This window comes from Lissotriton helveticus, chromosome 8 (genome assembly GCF_964261635.1).
Source record: "Lissotriton helveticus chromosome 8, aLisHel1.1, whole genome shotgun sequence".
Classification (NCBI taxonomy): Eukaryota; Metazoa; Chordata; class Amphibia; order Caudata; family Salamandridae; genus Lissotriton; species Lissotriton helveticus.
In genome coordinates this window covers 221,443,425-221,470,855 of record NC_136069.1, presented here as the reverse complement: position 1 = coordinate 221,470,855, position 27,431 = coordinate 221,443,425, and the positions used below count along the sequence as shown (strand labels likewise).

General features: G+C 43.3%; 1 protein-coding gene across 1 annotated transcript in view; it reads left to right on the top strand.

Moving 5' to 3' along the window:
- The window catches only part of SLC36A4 (solute carrier family 36 member 4), a 911,610-nt gene that overhangs the window by 242,105 nt on the left and 642,074 nt on the right, over positions 1-27,431 (top strand). Inside the window, exon 7 of the mRNA XM_078656956.1 lies at positions 9,948-10,032. Within this exon, the coding sequence (XP_078513082.1) occupies positions 9,948-10,032 (85 nt within the window). The remainder of the gene's footprint in view (positions 1-9,947; positions 10,033-27,431) is intronic.

The following is a 27,431-nucleotide window of genomic DNA, read 5'->3' as shown; positions in this document are numbered from 1 at the left end:
ATAAACACAGATTTGTGGTTTGTAATAGTAGTCCAGTAAATCTATTAGGCAGAGACATCCTATGTAAAATGAATTGTAGAATATATTGTTCTCCTGATGGAGTTGAGTTACAAACAATGGAGGAAGATGGTTTATACAGAATGACAATGATGATGATAGAAGCAGAAGAAACAAAATTGTTTCCTGCATTTGAAGAAAAAGATTTACCTGAAGAACTCAAAGAAACAGTGAAATCTGAAATATGGGATTTTACTGGAAATGAGATGGGTCTGATGAAAAACGTGGATCCAGTAAAAATTACATTGAAACAGGGAATAGAATTTCCAAACACTCCACAATATAAAATGAAAACAGAAACAATTGAAGGTATTACACCTATAATTGAAAAGTTAATCAAGCAAGGTGTATTAAAAGAAATGGAAAGTAGTTCTTGTAATTCACCAATTATGGGAGTTAAAAAGTCTAATGGAAAATATAGAATCGTACAAGATTTGAGAAAGGTTAATCAAATTGTCGTTCCATGTTGTCCTGTGGTTCCAAATCCAGCAGTAATTCTATTTCAGATTCCACATGATGCTGAATGGTATACAGTCATTGACCTTTGCAATGCATTCTTTACTGTTCCCTTACATCCAGATAGTTATGAAATATTTGCTTTCAGATTCCAAGGTAAGACCCTCGGATGGTCAAGAATCCCTCAGGGCTATACAGAAAGTCCTTCAATATTTAACGAACTGTTAAAAAGATCATTAGAAGACCTAGACTTACCTGGTAGGTCTACGCTAGTGCAGTATATTGATGATTTGTTAATAGCTGCAAAGACAAGAGAAAATTGTGTAACAGACACAATAATTCTGTTAAATCGCCTTGCAGAAGAAGGACATAAAGTGTCCCCAGCAAAACTTCAGTTTTGCAAACAAGAAGTAAAATATCTTGGTCACAGAATTGCAAAGGGAAAAAGACAAGTAACAATAGAGAGAATAAAAATGATTCAAGCAATGTTACCACCAAGAACACAAAGACAGGTAAGAATGTTCTTGGGAATGGTTGGGTACTGTCGACAATGGATAAGCGGATTTTCAGTAATTGCAAAACCCTTACAAAGACTGACAAAGTCAGATGTAAAAGATCCAATTATTCTCAATGATGCTGAGATGGAATCTTTTGAGAACCTGAAAAAGAGTTTATGCCAAGCTCCTGCTTTAGGTATGCCAAATTATGAGAAAGATTTTGAACTGTATTGCAGTGAGAGAGAAGGATGTGCATTATCTGTGTTAATTCAGAGACATGGAAATTTAAAGAAACCTATTGCATACTTCTCTGCAGTTCTTGATCCAATTGCAAAAGCATTACCAGGTTGTTTGAAAGCAGTTGCAGCTACAAGTATCAGCCTCGAACAAAGTGAGGGGATCATAATGGGATTTCCAGTGAAAGTTTTTGTGCCTCATTCAGTTGAAATATTACTGACAAGAGGTAAGACTCAACACTTAACAAGTAGCAGATTGACAAAGTATGAGAAAATCATACTGGGAGCAGATAATGTTTCAATTTCAAGATGTTTGAATCTGAATCCTTCTACATTACTGCCTGATTCTGAAATTGTTGATGACATTGAAACAGAACATGAATGTTTAGATGTCATGGAATTCTGCACTAAACCAAGAAAAGACATCAAAGACAGACCTTTGTCTGAATCGGATTTTGTCTACTTTGTAGATGGGTCATGCTTAAGATCCGAAGGAGGTGTCTTAAAAGCTTCATATTCAGTTTGTACAGTCGTTGATATTGAAGAAGCATCATGTCTTGAAGGAGTTCGTTCAGCACAAGTGGCTGAATTAATTGCTTTAATTCGTGCATGTGAAATATCAAAGGATATAAGAGTTACCATCATTACTGATAGTCAGTATGGGTACGGAGTTGTGCATGATTATGGACAACTCTGGTCACAGAGAGGATACATGACATCGGCAGGATCACCAATTAAAAATGCAGTTTTCATTAGGAGATTAATTGAAGCAATACAATTGCCAAAAGAAATCGCCATTGTTAAATGTGCAGCGCACACTAGAGGAACTGATTATATTTCCAAGGGAAATGCCTTCGCAGATGAAACAGCTAAATACTGCGCAAGGAAAAATTATTCATACAATCGGGAGAGGAGTAAAGAAACTGATTCAAATTCATTAATGCTAACAACTGTTGTAGAAACATGGCATGAGATTAGAGATTTACAAGATGAAGCAGAAGATGATGAAAAAGACTTGTGGTTAAGATCAGATTGTAGACCACGTGAAGAAGATGGAGTGTGGGTTTACAAAGATGGCAGAGTAGTCTTACCAAATTGTTTGATTGCTGACATGGCCAGATTATATCATGGTCCAGCACATCTCGGAAGAGATTCTATGGTTAGACTCTTCAGAGAAACATGGTTCAATACCAAGTTTAGAACTATTGCTGAATCTTTTTGTCAAAGGTGTTTGTCATGCCAACAAATGAATCCAAACAGAAAATCAGTGGTGGGGACAGGAATAATTGGTCGAGAAGGTGGTCCCTTTACCAGGTTACAAATGGATTTCATTGAAATGCCCTTGCACAATTGTTTGAAATATGTACTTGTAATTGTATGCTTATTTTCAAGATGGGTAGAGGCTTTCCCTACACGACATTGTGATTCAATTACAGTGGCAAAACTAATGCTCAGAGAAATCATCCCAAGGTACGGTTTTCCAGTCACTATTGAGAGTGATGGAGGAAGCCATTTTGATAACAAACTAATGAAATTAATTTGCGAAGCTTTGAGCAGAAAATACACTGTGCATACAGACCAGAGGCATCAGGAGTAGTTGAACAAATAAATGGAACAATTAAAAACAGAATTGGAAAAATGTGTCTTGAAACAGGTATAAAGTGGACTGATGCTCTTCCACTTGTTTTGATGTCATTAAGAAGTACACCAGATAAAAAGACAGGTTTGAGTCCTCATGAAATTTTAATGGGAAGAGTTATGAGGCAAGCTTTTGTACCTGTAGGTAAACTGTTGAGCATAAATGACAGTGCAATTTTGGATTACTGTAAAAGGTTATCTGATATGGTAACTTCTGTGTCTAATCAGGTGGGAACTGAAGCACAATCAAATGAAAAGGTTTTGACACATGATCTGAGACCTGGCGATTGGGTCAGAACAAAAGTACATCGGAGAAGGAATTGTCTAGCTCCTAGATGGCAGAAACCTAGGCAGATAATTTTGATCACTACTAATGCTGTAAAGTGCAGAGGATTAAAACGTTGGATTCATCCTAGTCATACTATTCCAGTACCGACTCCTGAAAGTTCTGATGTTGAAAGTGATACCACAGACGATTCTGATTCTGAGGCAGAAGGCAAAACAGAAGGTGAAATAATTCCAGATTCTGAAGATCGACAAGAAAGTCGACATCTGGAAACTGTGCCAGTGAATGTGCCAGTGAATGGAAATCTGACAAGAAAAGACTTGGAAATAATTGAAATAGATTCTGAAGGTGAAGAGAATCTGTTAAAAGGAAAGATAACTGAGGATTCAGTTGTTTCCATTGAAGACAAAGAAGCTGAACAAAAAGAAGTTTCAGACCAGGAGAGTATCGAAAGGCAGAGAATAAACTCTGAAGTAAGGAACAAATATCCGAAATCTGGGAAGTTAGAGGTAATTGAGGAAGAGGAGGAGAACGAATTACCGAGTATCAGTGATGGAAGACAAAGTGAAATTCCTGAAGGAGTGAAATTGCCGAATAGAGAAGTTCCTGAGTCAATTGAAATTTCAGACTACGAAACTGAAGAAAGTGACGTGGAAGGTGAAAGTGAAAACAGAAAGAAAAGGACTTGGAAGTCAGAATCAAATAATTCTGAACCAAAGAAGAAGTACGTGAGAAAAGCAGACTACTGGCCAGGTGGAAGATTGAGAGTCAGATTGATCAAGAAACCAAAGGAACAAGTTGAAGAAATCAGTAGTCAAAAGAGTCCTGGAAAAGAAGTTGGAGTTGGAAGGAAAATTGAAGTGATATCGAGAAAAGGGAAGAGAATAATAAGACCAAACCAAAAATACAAGTCTCCTGAGTGGACTTACTTAGTAATTCCACCTGTTATTGACATATATGATAGTAGTGAAGAAGAAAACGAAATCCAAGAAATTAGTGACAATGATTGAAGTACAGAAATATTAAATTGGCAAAAGGCTGAAGAAAATTTGTTAGTTGACACAAGGTCGAAGAAAAACTGTTTAGTTGAAGAAAACATATGTATGACATAAGGTCGAAGAAATCTTGTTTAGGGTTTTGACAAAAAAAAAAAAAAAAAAAAAAAAATATATATATATATTTTTAAAAGGGGGGTGTATATAAATTTTAAAATTTTTTTTTTTTTTTTGAGGCTATAATTAACCAAGAATGCCTTATGTTAAGGAGAGCACTTCAAAGTGTTCTGTTTTTAAAAGATGCTGTAAGATGACTCTGGTATGTCTGCTCATTTTGGTTCTGCTCTGGTTGGTTCTAGCTGTAATTATTCCTTTAGAAATGAATAGAGAATTACACAAAGTTAACTTAACAAGCAAAGCTCTGCTTAGCCAAACTAAGCATAGTGCGTCTGCAAAAGTTATTGATCATCAGCCTAACATTCATCAAGATAAATCAATTGGTGATTTTTCAAGTAATACATTCACAAAGCTATTGAGTGAATATGTTAAGGTAATGGATGCAAAAGACTGTTACGTCTGCGTTAAGTTACCTGCTTCTGTTTCTGAGGGAGTAACATATAATATGCTTCCTCTCACTTATGCTGTAACATGTAGTGTATTAACTAGTTTATTTTATCAAACTGGACGTTTAGAATATTACTATTCAAATTATGATGAAATTTTTGCAAATATTAAGATTGATAATGCTTTAAATAAGCATAAGAAAGCAAAACAAATGAGAGAATTTTTCCTTGTTACTAATGAACTCACTTACGAGTATGCTTACAAGAATAATCTAACATGTAAATTAAGTGCTGAAGGAAAGAAATTTTTGAACATGGTTGAGGAGAGAAGAGCAATTTATAAGAGGAATGAATTAGTCAAGCAGACTAAGTCAGCCTTCTGGCAGAAAGAGGATGAGAAATTAAATGGCAAAATGCTTGAAAATATTGCAATTCACATAGACAAACCAGTTAGTGGAAAGCTTTGCATTAGAAGAGATAACACACTTTTTGATAATTATTTTGTAGGTGCAAGTAACTGTGAAGATACTTATCAGATTCTGGGAGGTTGGGGATTTAAAGGTGGAAAGGATCCTATCTTTCCTGGGATTTATTTTGTTTGTGGTGACAAAGCCTACTACAACCTTCCAGACCACTGGTATGGAACTTGTTATGTGGGAATTGTTTTTCCTAAAGTGTTTCATGTTGACAGAGATTCAGAAGGATTGTTTAAAATTCATAATTATGTAAATAGAGCTAAAAGAGAAACTTTTACTGAAGTTCTGGGAGATATTTTTCAAGCTGTAATACCTTTTGTTGGTATAACCCTAAATGCAGGGAGAATCAGAAAATTGTCCACTATAGTTGATAGATTATCAACTGACACTGCTGATGGATTTCAATTAGTAAATGTTGAAGTTATTGCAATTAGATCCATGGTAATTCAAGACCGTCTTGCTTTAGACATACTCCTAGCAAAAGAGGGAGGAGTCTGTGGCATTTTACATGTGCAACATTGTTGTACATATATACCTGATGAAAGTAAGAATATTGAAATGTATATTAAGAATATTACACAAATGCATTCAGAGATAATTCCTTTAGAAGAAGATGATTTTACAGGGAAACTTTCAAAAAGGTTTCAAGCAATTAAAAACTGGTTTCATAATATCGGAAGTTCAATTCTTGGCAAGATTCTGGCACCTTTGATTATAATAGTATTCATTTTTATTTTGACCAAAATAGGTTGTTTGTTACATAAAAGAAAGAAACAGTTGAAAGAAAAGAAAAGAATTTATAAACTCAGAAAAGAAGAAGAAAGGGAGATTGAATTACAGGAGTTACATGGAGAGCGTTATGTAAATTCCAAAGACTTTGCAGAAACAGACTTTTAGGTTTACTGATACAAATGAATTTGAATCGATTTCTTAGAAATTTAAATTATCAAAATTTTGAGTGCTGGTGTGGTGATTTGTTAATCACCAGATGAGGGAGTTGATGGAGCGAGATAGAAAACAAAATTTTGTTTAATCTCGTTAAGTCACATTTCCATAACATGAATAATAATATTAATGATTTGTGATATGTCGTGCTAATACAACTTAGATTAAACTTTACACATGGGGGGACTAACATGTGTGCTCATAAACGTGCATAATTGTTGCATCTTTTTGTTCGTGCAAAATAATAAAATAATTTATTGTTTTCGTTTTTGTCATTACTAACTGCTGCAAACTTAAAAGAAGCATGTGCTTGTTTTGCTTTTCCTTGTCTGTGTGATGTCATTTCTACTATTCTAGGTGCATTTAAGTCTCATGAAATAACGGAGACTGGTAGATATAAACGCTGCTTTATTTGTTTGCAATGGCTAGGTAACATTTTGATTAATCGGGTGGGTTAATTAATTAGTAAATCTTGGGGTGGATACAGAATCTACATTATTTCTTACATTAATACTTTTCTTGTGTTTGTTTTATACTAGAAATCATAAGTTGCCTGCTTTTGGGCCTAGTCAATTGAGTCGCAGAAAAGAGCTGACTTGTAATTCTGCAAAAGTCACGAGACGCCCATTCTGAAATAAATTATTCGTCAAAAGCTGCGTTCACAAAGCAAAAACTAATGTGCTGTCATCATTCTGTCGGACATGGCCAAGGTCGAACAAGAACATTTTGTCAGTCCTTAACTTGGCATCCGCGGAAGTCAATTGAAAGTCAATGGACGCTGCGAGAATGACTTAATACATTTGTTGCAAACTCAGGAAGCTCCTGGTTGCACTCGGAAGGGACAATGGTCTCTAAGAAATATGACTTTATGGAAGTTTTGAAAAGTGGGTGACATGTCACTTGTCACTCTCAGCCAATGGGACGTCGAAGATTTCTGAAAACTTTCCTTTGCGTAGTTTAGTTAGCATAGAAAGGTATAAAAAGTCATGCCCCTAGGGATGGGCTGGCTGCTGCTTTCTGACTTTCCGATGAGGGTGAAATGCTGACGGACTTTGCGTGGAGCACGTAAGAATCCTCAAAGAACTTTACTTTTAATTCTATCTATTTAGCTCAGTTAGGGAATTAGGTTTTAGAAATGCTAAACTTTATATATTCACTTTAAATTTGATTTACTTACTTAAATTGTATTTTCTCATATTTCTTTACAATCATGCTTGCTTTATGGCAAATAAAATTCATTTATAAAACTATCAACTTATATACCATAATTTAGTAAATAAAATCTTACTTTTGACAAACAAGCTGGTCTTGGTTATTCAGGAGTGTAGGTTACTATTAGCTAGATCACGTCGCCAATGGTGGTCGTTTAAATGGTCAAGTTTTATTCTAATGACAATATTCTTTCAGCAGATGTATAAAATGTATATAGTTTGTAGATAATGTGTATATAGATTTAATCTGACCACCTGATTCAGTAGGCCCAAAATATGTCAGGTTTATAAATGGGTCCATATTTAGTATAGAATTTTGTTTATAGGTTATGAAGTTGGGTAGCGTTATTTATGATATATTTTCTATAGGCCGCTGGATCACTCAGTGGGATCATCGCCAGACGATATGACTGATCTAAAGGATTTTAATGACCTTGAGATGTGGGTTATCATAGAGAATTTGGGAAATGCACATCTTATCTCCTTGCTCCAGTCCTGTAGAAATACATCTGTGGCTGGTACCATCAAATCGGGGCCCCAGCTGAAAAACCTCAGACCCTGATGGTCAAGGCGGGAGGAACACACGTCATCTTGAGTAGACCTTGTGTGATCCAGCATCCTAAAAATCCTGTAGTCGAGATTCCGTGTCCTGTTACCTGCAGATATCTGGAGTTCAAATCTGTGACATTGTTCTTGGAGCCCTGGAAGTGCGCCGTCATCAGAGAGACTCTGTGTGGCAACACTGAACTCCGAGAAGTCTCAGGCTAAGTCTGACAATGTCTTAGATTTCGCTCCCTCTATGCCATTGATGTAACATACTGCTAACACGTTGCCCATTCTTAAAAGTACACAGCATTGTACTTTTCCTTTGGTCCAAAACCTGACCACGAAGAATCCTGCTACCTTCTCCAGACAATTTATATGGAGGTATTGTTCATAAGACGACCCACTTTCTCTTGTGGATAACTCTCCACAGCGGGTGCCCCAGCCCATCCTGCTTGCGTCCGATTCTGTGATGAGATTCGGCCTGGATGCTTCGCCCATTCAAGGATTCCATATGTTAACCATCTTTGCATCTCTTCCTTGGCCTCCGGTGAAAGGATACTGATTCAGCGTAGGCGAGACCCCATCTGTAGTTGACTGCCTTCAGCCTTTGTAGGGCTCCATAGTGCAGGAGCCCGGGGAAGATGGCCTGGATGAAGGATGAGAGGAGTCCCACTACTCTTGCAAGCTGATGGAGCGATGTATTTGGTTTTAACAAACTCTTGCATAGTGTCTGCCTGATGTTTTCTTTGTCGAGGGAAGGCTCCAGGTAGTCTCCTTGGATTCTAGGACATTTGATGATATATCTCCATGTTGATCACAAACCCCAGAGTTTCTAGAGGAGATGCTGTCAGATGTAGGTTGTCCGATGCCCTCCGAGGGCATTGATTCATCAGAAGGATGTAGATGAGATAGACTATAAGGCAGGTGCCTCTCAGCCTCAGATATTCCACCACCGATTTGAGCAACTTGGTGAAGCACCAGGGTACCAATGACAAGACAAATGGGAGGGTTGTGAACTTGAACACTTGGCCCTTCAAATGGAAATGCAGTAATCTGCGGTGAGTACTATAGATCCAGGTCTTCCGGCATTAGGAGGGGTCTGTGACAGCTTTGCACTGGTGGCTGTAAAGCCTTCTCGTAGGGAGCCAGGGCACAGGATACTGCACTAACATTACACATGTGAACAGCGTTGCAAAACTCAACGTGCAGTGGAAAGTATTAGCTTTCTTCCTTTTCAAGAGGGGACATGTCATTGATCTGTATGGGGCAGACGGTGTAGGGTCTGGGGTGAACAGCTTTTATGGAGGATCTGCGTAGGTCTTCCTTTTTAGGGTTTATGCCCTGGGGCGATGTTTCTTATTAAGGTTTATACCCCGAGACACCAAGATGCACCTTTTTTCATGGGGCCATGCCTGGGTTGGTGTCCCACTGAGGAAAGTCTGTTTTATGTATGGCCCGTACCTCTTCCAGACCCTGAGAAGCGGGGCGTCAGGCTCCAGGCCTGGCGGAGTAAAGGACAGACTCCGCGATCGCCCGCTGTGCTCCTTTGAAGTTGGAGTGTTTGTCGTCGTGCTCCGATCACAGAGTCAGAGAGGTGTGTGTCTCTGGGAGACGAGCGATGGCGCCCTCTAGTAGTTGGTTTTCTTTTCCGTACCTGCCCTACTGTTAATGGTAAATGAAATTTGTTAAACTGTTAATGTGATTTTCATGACTGCTGATTAAAATTAAGCAAAGAAAGACTGCGTAATCCTCGCCTCAGGTTCTGACAGAATCATCAGACATGATACCTGCACCTTTTTTCATTTAAATATCTTCGGAGGTAAACAAAACATTTTATAATTATAGTGGCATGGACACGTATTACAACTCTGATACAGAAATGCATGCGCCTGTTCTTAGCTCGACCTCCAGTTGGGCAAAGATCCGGCTTTAAAAGTGTTATCTTTTTGTTACCATGCTGTAAATTTGCTGTGTTAATGTCTAGTTCTCTATAGCGGTAACACAAAATGCAAACTCACTCTTATTTTAAATTTTCTTCCAGGTGCATTGTTGACTTTTTCTTGATTATCACTCAACTTGGATTCTGTAGTGTATATTTTGTGTTTTTAGCAGAAAACATGAAACAAGTAAGAAATATTTTTTTACACATATTAGAACTTAATATTTTTAATGTGTATGTATTTGCTGAACTTACAAGTGACATCTGTGCAGCTTGTAACTCGGAGCAACTTCTTGTATCATGAAATGACATTTGCTTAGTGTGGCACATCTCATTAGTAGTATTACCATCTTCGCACTAGAGCAAAACTGTATCATGGCTTCTGTTCCACAGTTCTACTAAGGGAATGGCTCTGAGATCAGATGTTTAGCACATATTTACATTTTAAATATAAAATGTACAGTGTGTACATACTGAACCAAATAATCTAATAATGCTGTAGTCTTCGATTGGAGCAATATGAAAAATATTTGGGACCAGATCTGTTTTTAAGTGCATCTGTGACAGTAGTCATTTAGGTAATAACAAATAAATCCGTTCTTAAGTCATTGACTACTGAAAACTTAAATATTTTCCGTCTGTATGATGAAGATGTTGTTTTTGTTTCTCAGTATCATTCCTCTTCTCATCACACCACGTGTGGTATTTGGGAAGGAGACGTACTCCCCCCTCCCCCCACGTGGCTCGACTAGCAGAATTTGTGTTGCCACGCTCATGCATACTCAGACACACCTCGGATATTAATCGCATGAAATAATTTTTTTTCAAAATGTCTTTATTGTATTTTGATGAGAGAAAAAACACCATTACATTGCAGCTGTGGGCAATAGTATATACTAATTACACGGAAACTCCACATTTACTTGGAAAAAGTACTTGCTATACAAGTGTTTGGTACCATCAAGTCTACACACCTGCCTCTTCCATGTCAGCAGACAGTCCATTGCAGTGACATAAATGTTATACCTATGTCCCATGCCCACCACACTTACAGAAAGTAAGATGTACATTCCAAAACGCTTTTTGAACAAGCGTATTACATTGTAAGAAATCATATATTGCTCAGTAAGTGGCAGCCTGGGTGCACATTTCTTTAACAATTGCCATTATATCTCAATTCCCTGGGTGTGTGCAGTGGGGCATTGGAGAGACGGCTGCCTCCATCAGTTTCCAAAGGGGTTCGGATGCCCACCATCATTCACACACCTTCCGCTCTGTCCCCATGTGTTTCAGCCAGGGCATCACCGAACAGGAAGCCATCCACAACCTCCTGCCAGATCTCCACATCTGGTTTTCTGCACAAGCCCCTTGGCTCCTCAGTGCATCCCCTTGTGCAGCAGCCCAGGTTCCCATCTCTGTCCACCATCTAATGTGAGATGGGCCGTTTGGTGATTTCCAGTGGTGTCCTTTGTCCCTATGTGTATGAGTGTTCTAGAATGTGGCTCTATTCCTTCCCCATAAAAGCTGTACCAACCAGATTCTCCCATGTATCCTTCACAATGGCAACTGCCATTTTATATAGCCAGGAGATCAGGTGACGTCCACAGTCATGTTTTGATTGTGGCTTGTAACCACAATGAATATATTAATTTGGTATTTAAGACCACAGTTACATGTTGAAAGAAGAATTGGGCCTTGGAGTTCTTCCAACTTTCTTACAAATGTCATCTTGTTTAATTATTCTAATCTGTGAAGTACTGCGCTACTTCCACAGGTTTATGCCTCCACCCCAGTTTAGCAAATTGAAGTTACTGTAAATCAGAATGTAGATGACACCCGTGTTCCACTTGTACCAAATAACAAATTCATGACTTCTTACACTAAAAGAAATGTTTTTTCTATTGAAATTCACTTTTAAATTTCATTTCATGTTTTTATCTGTATCTCAAATTGTGTATTCTAATCTTACTTAGGGGTCGATTATGATGGCGGACGGACCTGCATCCCTCCGCTACCCCCGAGGTGGAGGGACCGTCCGCAGGGGCAGCGGCGTTCCCTCCGTTGGAATTAGGATGTGACCGCCACCCTGGCAGTCACATCCCGTATATTTAACATTGCGGCGGGTGCTGCTTTAAGCACCCGCCGCAAAGTAAAAAATGCATGCTGTGCATTTGCATGCACAAAGCGGTAGGCACTGCGCGGCGCCTGCCGCATTGTGCATGCAACTGCAGGGGGTTACCATAGGTACCCCTCATGTGCACCGCCCTTCACCCTGGGGGCACACAACGGGCCCCCAAAGCAAAGACTGTATGGCATTCCACGGCGGCAATGCCGCCGTGGAAAGGCATTGGACCGCCAGCATCTTAATATGGTTGGCGGTGTCTCGCAGACACCTCCACCATATGTGAGCACTTTTTCTGCCGGTCGCCTTTGCGACCGGCGGAAAAGCGGCGGACGGTCTTGCCGTCCGCCGCGGACCCCCCAGCCATCCTAATGTGGTGGGTGTCATTTCAGGAAGAATGGCGGACTGATTGCCCCCGCCAGCACTGCAGATGCAATCCGTCCGCCATCATAATCGACCCCTTAGTTTGGTGAGGCTGTTATTTATCTGGAAGTGCATCCCTTGAGAGACATCTCATGGCTCACACTCTTTTCCCTACCTTCTTCAAGCTCGCATTACATGAGTTCCCAGGACTTAATAATTCCATGCTATGCGTAAAACCAACACGTTTCCCAACTATTTAAATGCTTATCTGGTCATGACAGAGCGCTGAAGGGAATCTGACTTTTTTGCATGGTCTACCAAATATATTTCATGGTTTAGATACCTAGGTTACTGACGTTTTTGGCCTCTGGGCAGTACGGATCTTCCTACTAAACAATCTCTCTCTGCATATGCTCTACTTCTAAAACGCGGTAATTGGTGGAAAACAATAAAAAACACATATTTGGCTTTCCTGCACAACAGCGGTAATGATGTGCAAGACCTGGCATGTGGCTTAGTTGTTCAAATACCAAATGAGGAATGCAGTGTGGCCTTGCCTCATCTACATGTGGGAATATGCATTTGGAGAGGGGCGCACAGATAGCCACCTGACACTGCAGAAGAAGCTTTAGTTTTAAAATACCAAATAAATTGACAGAATGAACTGAGCTGAAGCATACGAGGCCCAAATGCAGAATGATCAGATTTACCTCATGGGAGTTAGGCTAGCTTACATGTCAGAGCAGCAATAGGCACAACAGCTTTGGTATTACTTAGACCTGCAACAGCTTAACACTGGAAAATAATCCTCCGTGTTTTAGATGCCCATTTGTGTAGCTTGGGCGAAGAAAAGGCTGAAATACCAGTGCTCGTAACATTTTACTAAGTAGTGAAATTCTAACTCTTTGGCAAACCGAGGATTTTAGTAAAAATGCCCTAAGAATAATTTTGATACATGTTATGAAACTAGCTTTTCCAGTACTAGGTTTAAAGTCGGTGTGCCTGCTGTGGCTTCCTTTTAGGACATACTTTCCTTCCAAACCCAGAGTACTAGGATAATGCAAAAATGCTCTGTATAATTGTTGTGTGCCCGAGATAATAGGGTGTCTGTCTTACTGGCACAATATACTGGCAGACTAGATGGAAGACAAGGAAACTTGATTAAAGGCAAGGTAGCAATGACAACAGGTTCTTAGCCCATACTTGTGAAAGGAGGAGATGTGAGTCTGACAGCTGAGTCTCACAAAGACCTGCAAGGCCTCCAAATCCATATCAAAAGGGGGACACTGGCGGGAATCATTTGAAGAAGGTCTTTCCAAACAGCATGTCACCTTCCTGCATGAAGCAGAGGGTGACAGTCGGCCGTGTTTCTCTGTGATCAAATCGGGGCTGGACAATATTGAAAAGAGGGACTTGAATGTGGGTTAGATAGTGCACTAAAATGCAGAAAATCCTTCAAAAGCTTTGTGAAAGCATCTTACTTTCATAGGTTAAGAGGGAAAGGCACAGCGGCGTAGCTAGGGGGGGGCGGTCTGCCCCAGGCGGCACTATTTTGGGGGCGGCGGCCGCACTGCACTGGCCTGTTGCAGCGGCCTCTATAATTTATTTGGGGACACTGGCTGACACTAATGTCAGTTAGTGTACCCAAATAAATGATACAGGCCGCCGCAACAGGTCAGTGCAGCGCGGTCGCCGTTTTCAGTGCAAGCGCTGCGCAGCAGCAACGCACGTCACGTGGACGCGCATGCCTACCGTCTGAGTCATTGCCCTGAGGGGGTGGGATCACTGCAGGAAGCAGAACGTCAGAACCGCCAGGTCAAAGCTGGGGACCATTTAGGGTGTGTGTGAAAGGAGCGCGAGGGCAGGGGCAAGCTGGATTGGTCGATAAGGCTAGCAACAAGGGAGCAATTGTTATCCAACCCCTAAAAACAGCCACCATCTTGCCCATCCTCAAGAAACCTGGAGCCGACCCCACCGCCCTTGTCAACTACCGCCCTATTTCATTATTGCCCTTCCTAGGGAAGGTACTAGAGCGCCATGTCACCCGTACGCTTAGCACCTTTGTGGAGGAGAGCGGGGTTTTAGCCCCCCGGCAGGCGGGGTTCCGCCCCGCACACTCCACGGAGTCAGTGGTGCTATCGGTCCTTGACAATCTCAGAGAGGGTATGGACACCAACCATCCCCAGGCCCTGGTCCTCCTCGACCTCTCCTCCGCCTTTGACACGGTTGATCATTCCATCTTACTTTCTCGTGTCAGGGCGGCGGGGATCGGAGGTTCGGCCCTGGTCTGGCTGTCCTCCTTCCTGAGGGACCGCATCCAGGCAGTACGCCTGGGCGACTTCTCGGCGGACTTCCGGAAAGTCCCATGCGGGGTCCCCCAGGGTTCCTCCCTTTCTCCCCTTTTATTTAATTTGTACATCGCCCCTCTTATTTTCGCCCTCCACCAAATGGAAGTCACCGTTCTTAACTATGCGGATGACTTGCAGCTTATTTTCACCCTGTCCCCATCCCCAGAGTCTATGGTGAATTTTCAGTCCACCATGATCTTCATCCGGGACTGGATGAATTACAACCACCTAAAGTTAAATCCAGATAAGACCGAGTTGATTCTGACAGGTGGTTGCTCCAGTCCCTGGACCTCTCTCTTCTGGCCCCCCTCACTAGGTCCCCCTCCATCCCCTTCCTCCTCCGTAAAAACGTTAGGGATCAAACTGAATAACCAACTCACCCTGCACTCCCAGGTCAGTTCGGTGGTGTCCTCTTCTTTCCTTTCACTTCGCACCATCTGCAAAGTTTCCCGTTTTTTTTCGTTCTCTGCCCTTAAACTCATTGTCCTAGCGATGGTGGTCTCCCGCTTGGACTATGGAAATGCTCTATTGCGGTATGCCCGCCTATAGCATGCGACGTTTACAGCTGGTTCAAAACCAGGCGGCCCGCCTGGTCTACAACTTGGCCAAATTCCATCACGCTACGCCTCTCCTAAAGTCCCTACACTGGCTCCCTATTCGAGAACGAGTACAGTTCAAGATGGGATGTATCACCTTTCAAGCCCAGGCTGGCACAGCTCCCGACTTTATCTCTGCGGAAATCAAGGCATATGCCCCCGCCAGGGAACTTCGCTCATCTTCCCAACACCTGTTGGCAGTCCCACGCTTCAGACGTAAAAAGTGGGGGTGCACGAAATTCTCCACACTTGCCCCCGCCTTTTGGAATTCTCTGCCTGCCCACCTCAGATCTTCCACTCAATACTCCCACTTCCGAAAGGCCCTAAAAACCTTTCTTTTTTCACAAGCCTTCCCTTCATAATCCACCCCTCCTCATCTTCCCCGACTTCCCTACCCTCTAGGGCTCAGTACCTCATAGCGCCATGAAACCGCCAGGTGTACGCGCGCTCAATAAATGTTTTAAACTCAAACTCAACTCAGCAATGATAAAGCCGAAGACCATGGAGGTAAATTGATGTATGTTTATAAGATTATCTCCTACAAAAATATTTTTGTGCTGCGATATTTAAAACACTCTACAATACAACTGACAGCCTGCATGGAGTTAGCAGGCCTCACCTATCTTTCTTGCTTTCCCTCCCTTTCTGTTTATCTTCATCTGTCCACTCTCCATCCCTTGCAAGGAGTTTACGACTGAGGCATTATATGGAGTTGTGATGCACAATTAATGTGACCCTGCAGTTGTAGGCAGTGAGCAGCAAGGGTGCCATGGGCCCTAGGGCAAGCAAAGAAAATAGGCTCCCAGACTGGTGTTTGGGAACTAAAATACAGCAATAATCAGGGTTCAGTGGGACCCTCATATATCTTGGCCCCGATGCACCATTGATAGCTGCGCCCCTGCTTGAAGCTGGGAGCACACTCGGACTGTGGATTGGATTCTGCTTGCATAAGGCGAGGCGAGGCTGCAGCCTTAGGGACCATAAACTAATCCAAATGGCCTGAAAGTGTACCCTTTTCAGGAGCATGTGAAAGGAGCGCGAGGGCGGGGGGCAAGTTGGATTGGTCGATAAGGCTAGCAACAAGGGAGCAATGACAAAGCCAAAGACCATGGAGGTAAATTGATGGATGTTTAGAAGATTATCTCCTACAAAAATATTTTTGTGCTGCGATATTTAAAACACTCACTGGTACAATACAACGGACAGCCTGCATGGAATTAGCAGGCCTTACAGGACAAAAGTCACCACCTATCATTTTTGCTTTCCCTCCCTTTCTGTTCATCCATACTTACCTTGAAGCAGTGGTGTAACGTACAATTTTGCCCACCCCCAACCCCCTTGCAGAATGTGAACAGGTGCCCCTGAGTCTTCTATATCTCAGAGAAAGTCAGTTGCCTTTGGTGGAATGGGCGTCTTTGGTGGAACGCTTCTGCTTTGAAGAGTCTTAAGAGTGGAATTTTGAAGCTTTAGCACTTCCATATCCCCCATTTCCCCAAACAATTTTTCATTTCTTAGAGTACATTGAGAGGAAGAGCCAGGCCCATTGACCGAGGGTGACTGGAGGGTCGTGATATTGGCGACACATAATTAAGCTATATCAGCCAAGCTACGACAAGTGCAACTTAACACAGAGTAGGTAAGATATAATTTCTGAATTGTGCCAGATGTTTGGTGAGAATGGGTGACTTTCTGCATACTATCGGAGGCACTGATGTGTGGTAAATTAAATTTACTTATTACCTCATTTCTGAATTTCTATGCTTAATAAATCATAATTTCTTGTCAATGCAAAGCGAGGAGTCCGTGGTGCTCAAATGAAGGAGGAGAAGACCAATAACTCGAGTTAAGGGGAGCGCTTCCAGCACCAAGCGGGCACAGGAGCAATCTCTTAAGTCCCTCTCTTGAAGTGGGGGTTTTTATTTTCAACAGCAGAATATTTATACAGTCTTGGTCACGAGGCAAAATAGAGGAACAAACAGGTCGTGGCAGATAGAGGAACAAAGATCAGCAAGAGGAGCAGAGTGTGAAGAAATGGGGGCGTGTCTTAGGCTTCGTGAGGGGACTTGCGATGTGAAATAGTCTGACAGTTGGAAGGGGGAGGCTTCCTCATTTGGGGGTTTGTGCTCGTGCTTCATGTCAGAAACATGAACCATCTCTGCGGGGGAGCAGGAACTCATGTACTGGTTTCCCGGACTTGGCAGAAACCACAGAGACAGATGGTGAAAATGAGGAAGGCCAGGTGCAGGGGTGTCGTGCTCGTGCTCGGGGTCTTGGGACACCAAAGGGTGAATTAAAAACAAAATGGTGCCGGCTTTTAATGTGGGCAATTATTAATTGCGCAAAGGGGCATAATTAGATTGCGCAGAGGGCAGCGAAGGGGCATAATTATAGATTTTATTTCCACAGATGGTTGAAATCCAGGAGAGAGAGTCATCTTTCAAGGCAACAGTCACACTTTTTTTTACGTCCTGATGAATGCCTGGTAATTTTACACCGTTTCAAAGGCAGAAACATGTTGACTGATAAATAATTATTCCTGGAAAAAAACACACAATTATTTGTGGACTACTTTCCTACACTTAATTTTAAATGTATGTCCTAGTGATCTGATAATAAATAATTTTGATACACCACAGACATCTTTTTAATTCCCTCACTACAATATAATTTAAGTTCACTGCACGCCCGAACTCACAAAACCTGCTCCGCAGTAATTCTGGCGTCGAAGCACACTAAAGAGGCACTCTGCCTCTTTAGTGGGGCCCAGTGATGAAGCATGTCACCACTAGGTGGTGAGTGAGGGCTTTCTTAACTGATCCAAGTGAGGTCAGTTTCCTGTTCTCCTGCTCCTGTTTGTGGTACTTCAAACACCAGAGAACACTCTTTTGTTGTTTACTCTCTGCATATGCCATGCCCAGAGACTGAAGTATACTGGTGCAAGGTTATTCACTCATTATCTTTCATACTTGGGAGACCCATTGATTCCTCATCTGAGATGACAATATTGGGTGATGAATAAGATTGAGAACATGAGGGAATAGCTGATTCTGGTGGGCTCGGGCATATTTTATGTCAAGAGAAATCTTTAAATACTGGAAGTCAGAGACTACCCATACATGTGAGGTGTAGCTAAGAGGCATGCAGTGCTGTTCAAGAACACAAGAACTGATTTATCAAGCTCTAATGATAAATTAAAAAAAAACAATTATGTGTTGGATGCTTCACAATGCTGGACAATGGAGTAGTGTGCAGCTGCCTGGCCTTTACAAACAATTATGAAAAAAAAAAAAGAGTGATTAGTGAATAGTGAGAGGTGGGTTGTGAATGGTTGAAGGTGTTGATGCCTACAGAGTTGGGGGCATGAAACAAATCGACCAGCGCAATAGGAACATTTCACTATGGGCCACCACTAAAACATATGAAACAAGCATAGGCAAAGCCCATAGGCTGGCATTGGCTACCAGCACTTTTGCAATTCTTGTTTTCTTCGGTCATGGATTTTATTAAACTTTGTTGTTGGGAAAGCTGGCAGGCCTTCATTAATCTAAAAACGAATCCTTGGTTGAAGTCAAAAAAAATTTTTTGACTCTGAAAATTACCCATAACCATAGTGGTCCCCGAGCGTGAAGGGAATCACTTTGTATCTTAATGTGTTTCTTGTGAAAGGCCTGCTGGTAACTCACAGTGAAGTCAACCAATAGCTGAAGTGGGCTGACCATTTCCTCATGATGAATGCTGGTGTGGGCGGGAAAAATGTGAATGGCATAACAACAGACTAATAAATAATATCTGGCTGCAAACCACTATAACAAATAGATAGTTTTTGTAAAATCAAAAGGTCATGTCTAGCACCAGACATAAAAAAGCCAATCGGTCTAGCGTTGGCTCCCACCCTCTTGCCTTTCCTAATGCTTTTTTGTAATCTGTAAATCTCTATTGCAATTACAGAAAGATAGAGATGGATGAATAGAAAGTCTTGCAAATACATTGTGGCAGTTGTTTAGATAGATACTGCTGCATACATAGATATGGATGCATAGCTGGATAGATATGGTTGCATAGAGAGATAGCTAGATAGAGAGGGGTGAAAGACAGAGAAAGTTGCACACAGCGGATTTCCTAGATGGGTTGATAACTAGATAGAATTGCAATCATGGTTGGGTGGATGGATAGGGTTGCAAAGATAGATGAATAGTGTTACAAAGACAGATAGACAGATATAAATAGATAGAATGCTAAGAATGATAGAGGGATAGAGATTGATTGACAGGTAGAAAAGACAGATTGACAGAAAGACAGGTAAGTAGACAGGTAGGCATACCGATAGGTGGATAGATAGACAGATAGGAAGATGAACAGTTGTGGCTGCTGCCAATATGCAGAGGGCGGGGGGGGGGGCAGCAAAAGCAGTGGGGAGTGGGGTTGAATTGAAATAATACATTTTAAAAAATTTACCTGATTCTGCGGTCGCATCGCTCTTTTCCTGCCACTCATGACAGTCCATAGAACAGAGTCCCCAACCAATCCAGAGGCTGCTCTCATAATATGAGAGCAGCACCTGCATTGGTCTGAGCGGGCTTCTTAGATGCTCTGCTCATGCACAGGGAGTCTGGCAAATTTCTCCACCTGGCTGTACAATGCAGCCAGGTTAGAGAAACCTCACTGTGCCTGACAGTTCGGCTGGCCTAAGAGGCCTAAGACGGCCTGCCAAACCGACATGCACACTTAGAAGTGCACGAATACTCCTCCCTGGGACCCCCAGCCCCACTCCGCCCTACACACACTGGGTCGGCCAGCAGTGGAAAAATAAACATATTAAAATATCGTTTTATTTTTCAGCTGCTGGCTCTGAGCCAGTCGGGCGACGCTCCTCCACCATTGCGAAGCAGCCGTCGCCAAAGATAAGCAGACGGATAGTGTTGGAAAGATGGATAGTTATAGGTAGATAGGACTGGAAATGGCTTGCTGATATAGACATAAGCAAGAATTACAAGAGCACTAAAAAAGAAACTAGAAAGCTACACAAACAGAGAATACAAACTGCTTTGTTTACAAGTATAAATGCAGTCCTCAATTCAGATTTATGCCAGCATGACCAACAGAAGTGCAGTTTAAATGCACTTCAATGCATGCATACTAAAAATAGGATAACTTAATAAGCTTGTTAGAGCTGACTTAATAAACTTGTTAGACCTGACACTTCCCCAACTCTCTGCCTGCCTCCTCCACTTTTTCAGACCTCATTGTTGCTGGTTTCAGGACTCGGTGCACCTTCCCACTGCTAACCAGTGCTTATGTGCTTGTGCTCTCTCCCGTAACCATGGTAATATTGAATCATCCATGATTGGCATATTTAATTTACTTATAAGTCTCTAGTCGAGGTTGCTACATGTACCTGCTATTAAATGCTACTAGTGGGCCTGCCGCACTCATTGTGCCACCCACTTAAGTAGCCCCCTATCCATGGGGTAGGCCTGCCATTGCAGGCCCTGTGTGTGCAGTTTACACTGCCATTTCGACTTGGAATGAGGAACCTGTTGCCAGGCCTAAGTCCTCCTTTTATATACATATAAGTCACCCCTAAGGTAGGCCCTGGGCAACCCAGTGGGCAGGGTGCAATGTACGTCCTAACATTGAAAAACTCTCAAATTCGTTTTTCACTACTGCAAGGCCTATCTCTCCCATGAGATAATATTGGGATTACCATATTAAATTTTTTAAGTGTGATTCCCAATTGCGAAGCAATAGACTTTTTGAGTTTGGTGTCTCAGGAACTTTGATTTAAAATCACAACTTATGGTGAAATTGGATTTTAAATTGCTATTCTGAAAATGCCACTTTTAGAAAGTTAGCATTTTCTTACATTATCCATTTGGTGCCTGCTGCCTGTCTTTAATACACGTTGGGGAGTTGACAGCTGGGCTTTTTTATCCCCCCTAGGCAGCCACTAACAATGGGAGTTGGGTGTGATTTGATGGGTCATCCTAGGAAGATGGGAGGGAGGAACGGTACCCAGCCTCACTTACACCTGAATAGACTGTGTCCTGTGTCCTGTCCCCACACAAAGGGCTGCATAGCCCCTTGTAGTGAGTCTGGAGCCAGGGCAGGAAGTGAGAACCGTGGTCATGTTGGTCTTGTTTTATTTTATTAAATTAAGTTCTATATTTTTAACCTGGTGTGAATTTTTTTTCGGACTGCTGTAATGGGCAGAAGCAAAATGTGAACAGACCAATGGATGAAGAGAGCTGGTGTCAATAGCCTTTAAGTTAGTATATTATACATATCATTTTAGTAAAGTCAAAATGCCTTTGCTAATGCCAGACCTAAAAAGGAACAAAAAGTGGGAGGCAGGAAGCGAATGCCCAAAACCTGCTGCTGACAGGCATTTTCAAAAAAGAATAAATAAATAAATAAATGAAAAAAAAGAAGCTGGGTGTGGGACCCAAAAAGAGCGAGAAAGCAGTGCATCCACGGACTGTAGAAAACTAAATAAGAAATACGCCCTTTACTTAAGCAGTCTAGGGATACAGGACAACCATTCAGAAATGTGGTAAAGAGGGAGTGCTCCAGAGGTTGAACAACCATCAAATAAGGGGCAGGGAAATGAGATACACAAAAAAGCCATCCAGGAATGAGCAAGGGGCTGACCTAAAACCAACTCTATGTATGCTGTGTTGTAGATAATAGGTGTCCGACAACCTATAACTAACACTTATCCAGATTGAGACCTTAAAGCAATGTATTACATTCTAGACCAACAATGTTCCCTACCTCCATTTGGCCTGCCCGAGAGCTGTCCTAGGGATCGGAGATCTTGATGGTTTACACATAGTCGAAACAAATGAGACTCTGTGTAATACTGTGTAAGAGCTCAGTGCTTGGCTGGAAGAACTAACATCATGCTCCTCTCGACATCTCTGTTGCTTAAATTGTTGACCATATTTATGTTGCTGACTGTTTTATATTGCACCTTGCAGCACTTTACAAGTGGAAACCTTGACGGTCGGAGTGCTTCCAATCCCGAAGAAAGACTCCTGTATCCACTGAAGGATAATTCACCTAGTCCATTACCCCGTATAGCATCTATAAGGTCACTTTGACACATTTATGTTCCCCCTTAGGTCGAATTCTTCTATTATGGGAACATGCCTACAATTCATGATGTACATTGGTTGAATATAAATTCAAAACGTTTTGACCTCCTGGAATCCCAGGAAAATGAAAATTAAAAAAAAGGTGCAGGTCACTGAAGGTTCTTGCTATTCGTTTGTTTTTAAAATTGCTTTATTGCATTTTCAGAAGAAAATAAAAAGTCATGAAGCGATGTAGAGCGGTCAATCGATGACATATGCTTTGTTTGACAGTATGATGGATGGCCGAGACAATGGTGTCCTTTACTGTGACAAAAGTGAATGAGCGCAGTCCCGGGAATATGCTTATATCAGAGAATGCAGGCGATTAAGGGAGGCTAGGCCTAAAGGCTTTGGAACGTACCCTTGCAGTGTAATATGTAAAACCTTTTCATATTGTAGGAAGAAATGATTGCTAAAAGCATTTCAAACTTACTTTCGTATTTCATATTTATTAATACAGATTATCTACTTTTTTTAGATGTATATATGAATGATGTAATTTGTTTTGGTAAACTTTTACATAATATTTATGAATAGAGAATGTGTTTAAAAACTCACCATCGTCTCCGTGTCTTTTATTTTTACCTGCCATCTTAGCATCACACTTGATCACTAGGACTTTTTTAACCCCTATTTGTTGTGGTGAGGAGAATGCAAATTTCCAGTGGGCTGAGATCTTCCTTATATCATTGCCTAGGTCTTCCTTCTGCTCCTCTTCCATCCTTCTATTGGATGTAGGGGAACGCCCCCTCACATAAAACCACTTCAGAAGACTGGAGGCAAGGGGCGTGCATCTCAGTTATACTATTGACTTCTGACTTACTCTAACCCTTCCCTTTTGAATATTGACCAGTTGTGAAACATTGATGCAGTGTTCCTGGATGGTGTCCTGTCATTTCTGGAAGGATATTGGGGCGGGGATAGGCAAACCATTTCTTTTACCAATAATTTGCAATGCAATAGGTCTCACATTAGGAAAGTGTGAGCTATTAGTATTGTAAATAACAATTTTGTTTAATATGTGTTGGCTTTGAAAATATATAAATTAATAGCATTGTTATTCACAAAGCCAATAGCTTACACTATCCTAATGTGAGTCGTATTGGCTATGGTAATGCTTGTTGGTAGCAAGCAAGAACAGTGCTGTTGTGGTGCTGGGTGATGATGTGGTTGGGCTGAGTGATGTAGTGGTGTATTAGAGTGATGTGGCGGTGTCCCATAGTGATGTGGTGGTGTCCCAGAGTGATGTGGTGGTGTCCCAGAGTGATGTGGTGGCATTCCATGAGTGATGTGGTGGTGTCTGTGAGTGATGTGGTGGTGTCCCAGAGTGATGTGGTGGTGTCCCTGAGTGATGTGGTGGTGTCCCAGAGTGATGTGGTGGTGTCCCAGAGTGATGTGGTGGTGTCCCAGAGTGATGTGGTGGTGTTCCTGAGTGATGTGGTGGTGTCCCTGAGTGATGTGATGGAGGCCCTGAGTGATGTGGTGGTGTCCCTGAGTGATGTGGTGGTGTCCCTGAGTGATGTGGTGGTGTCCCTGAGTGATGTGGTGGTGTCCCAGAGTGATGTGGTGTTGTACCAGAGTGATGTGGTGTTGTCCCAGAGTGATGTGGTGGTGTCCCAGAGTCATGTGGTGGTGTCCCAGAGTCATGTGGTGGTGTACCTGAGTGATGTGGTGGTGTTGTGTGGCGTTCAGCAGTGTGTGGCGTTCAGCAGTGTGTGGCGTGCAGCGGTGTGTGGCGTGCAGCGGTGTGTGGCGTGCAGCGGTGTGTGGCGTGCAGCAGTGTGTGGCGTGCAGCAGTGTGTGGCGTGCAGCAGCGTGTGGCGTGCAGCAGTGTGTGGCGTGCAGCAGTGTGTGGTGTGCAGCAGTGTGTGGCGTGCATCAGTGTGAGGCGTGCATCAGTGTGAGGCATGCATCAGTGGGAGGCGTGCAGCAGTGGGAGGTGTGCAGCAGTGTGAAGCGTGCAGTAGTGTGAGGAGTGCAGCAGTGTGAAGCATGCCGCAGTGAGTAATGCAGCAGCGTGCAGCAGTGTGAGGCGTGCAGCAGTGTGTGGCGTGCCGCGGTGTGTGGCGTGCCGCGGTGTGTGGCGTGCAGCAGTGTGTGGCATGCAGCAGTGTGTGGCGTGCAGCAGTGTGTGGTGTGCAGCAGTGTGTGGCGTGCATCAGTGTGTGGCGTGCAGCAGTGTGAGTAATGCAGCAGTGTGAGGCGTGCAGCAGTGTGAGGCGTGCATCAGTGTGAGGCGTGCAGCAGTGGGAGGCGTGCAGCAGTAGGAGGTGTGCAGCAGTGTGAAGCGTGCAGTAGTGTGAGGAGTGCAGCAGTGTGAAGCTTGCCGCAGTGAGTAATGCAGCAGCGTGCAGCAGTGTGAGGCGTGCAGCAGTGTGAGGCGTGCCGCAGTGTGTGGCGTGCAGCAGTGTGAGGCGTGCAGCAGTGTGATGCGTGCAGCAGTGTGATGCATGCAGCAGTGTGATGCGGCCAGCATTCTGAGGCGTGCAGCAGTGTGCGGCGTGCAGCAGTGTGCGGCGTGCAGCAGTGTGCGGCGTGCAGCAGTGTGCGGCGTGCAGCAGTGTGTGGCGTGCAGCAGTGTGAGGCGTGCAGCAGTGTGAGGCGTGCAGCAGTGTGCAGCATGCAGCAGTGTGCAGCATGCAGCAGTGTGAGTAATGCAGCAGTGTGAGTAATGCAGCAGTGTGCGGCGTGCAGCAGTGTGTGGCGTGCAGCAGTGTGCAGCGTGCAGCAGTGTGTAGCGTGCAGCAGTGAGGCGTTTAGCAGTGTGTGGCATGAAGCAGTGTGAGGCGTGCAGCAGTGTGAGGCGTGCAGCAGTGTGAGGCGTGCAGCAGTGTGAGGCGTGCAGCAGTGTGTTGCATGCAGCAGTGTGAGGTGTGCAGCAGTGTGAGGTGTGCAGCAGTGTGAGGCGTGCAGCAGTGTGTGGCGTGCAGCAGTGTGTGGCGTGCAGCAGTGTGAGGTGTGCAGCAGTGTGAGGTGTGCAGCAGTGTGTGGTGTGCAGCAGTGTGTGGCGTGCAGCAGTGTGGCGTGCAGCAGTGTGGCGTGCAGCAGTGGGCAGCATGCAGCAGTGTGCAGCATGCAGCAGTGTGAGTAATGCAGCAGTGTGAGTAATGCAGCAGTATGCAGCGTGCAGCAGTGTGAGGCGTGCAACAGTGTGAGGCATGCAGCAGTGTGATGCATGCAGCAGTGTGATGAGTGCAGCAGTGTGATGCGTGCAGCAGTGTGAGGCGGCCAGCAGTGTGAGGGGGCCAGCAGTGTGAGGCGTGCAGCAGTGTGAGGCATGCATCAGTGTGAGGCGTGCATCAGTGTGAGGCGTGCATCAGTGTGAGGCGTGCATCAGTGTGAGGCGTGCAGCAGTGTGCGGCGTGCAGCAGTGTGCGGCGTGCAGCAGTGTGCGGCGTGCAGCAGTGTGCGGCGTGCAGCAGTGTGAGGCGTGCAGCAGTGTGCGGCGTGCAGCAGTGTGAGGCGTGCAACAGTGTGCACCGTGCAGCAGTGTGCAGCATGCACCAGTGTGAGTAATACAGCAGTGTGCAGCGTGCAGCACTACACGATAGCTTTTTGCAAATATCTCACGGTAACCGTATAGCGGACTTTTACTCATGTCGAATGTTATTACTAACTAATAATGAGTTTGTCTGTATTAGCTCTAGAACTCTCGTAGAGCCATTGTTTTACTGGTATTGATATTAACTTTTTTTGCACCTCACATATCTTTTTCACTTTTCACTACCGCCTAATATTCATTCACATTTCGTCCCTATTTTCGTTTCTCCACTCCACTATGGCCTGTTCACCTTGCCGGTCACCGCGGTGTGGGTTGCAATTGATACTTTTAAGAATTCCCACAATGTTGCACCCTTGTTGAAAGTTACTGTAATGCAATGTATGTTATGTTGTACATTGCTCTTTCATTTTGTATCTCCACCAGCCCTGAAGAGTCGCGGAAATTGTGTTCCATTGCGACGAAACACGTATCGGCTGGCCTCTCAAGAATTAAACAAAAGCATTTCAAAGTCAACACTGTTTCTTTTTTATCTCCATTTTCCTCCAGCAATTGATATTGTTATTTATTTAACTACCTATTACGCACTGCGTTTTGTTTCACTTTTTTGAGTGCAGGGGACATTCTATACCTATGTACCAGTGTGAGGCGTGCAGCAGTGTGAGGCGTGCAGCAGTGTGAGGCGTGCAGCAGTGTAAGGCGTGCAGCAGTGTGAGGCGTGCAGCAGTGTGCGTCGTGCAGCAGTGTGAGGCGTGCAGCAGTGTGTGGCGTGCAGCACTGTGCGGCGTGCAGCACTGTGAGGCGTGCAGCAGTGTCATAGGGTGTGGTGAATCACAATGGAGAGTAAACTCTCCCACTAGGTGACATAGGTGATACACCACCCATTTACTGTGGAAACCCTAAAAACCCATGGATCGTGACATGGTTCAGCATAAGCCATTATTGCTGTAAAGGTGAGGTGGTGCTCAAATATGTGCATTGGCGAAGTGCAACGTGACTGAGTGTGCCACAGAAAAACATCACATGTAGGCTATACAATATTAACATTATTGGGTGGAGATACGAACCAGACAAATGAACATAGAGTAATATTGCGCTGTAAGTGGGATGGGGTGACTAGGGCCAAAAGCTGCGGGAGAAGTCCTAAGTGGTGCAGCTGACCATGAAAGGCCCGAAAAAGGATCCTTGATCTGTATATCCGGAAGTGTGTAAAGAAGATAATTGAAAGAGTTATGAAAAAGTAAAACTGATTCAGACTAAAGGCCAGGGAAAATGACTATGTGACCAGGAGATGAGACCCCTTAGAAACGTATGAGGGAGCTAGCAAGCGTGAAAGGGAAACTCTCCCAACGGAAAACTGAAAACTTGCAATGGTGTACTATTCTCCCGAAACCAGAGAAGAAAGCATCTGCTCAAGGAAGAGTGATATGTCTATACATTGCGTAAATACAGAAAAGGAAAGGAAATCTGGATAAGTGAAAGGAAACAAACACACAGGGAGGAAAGGGAGTACAAGGGAGTAGAA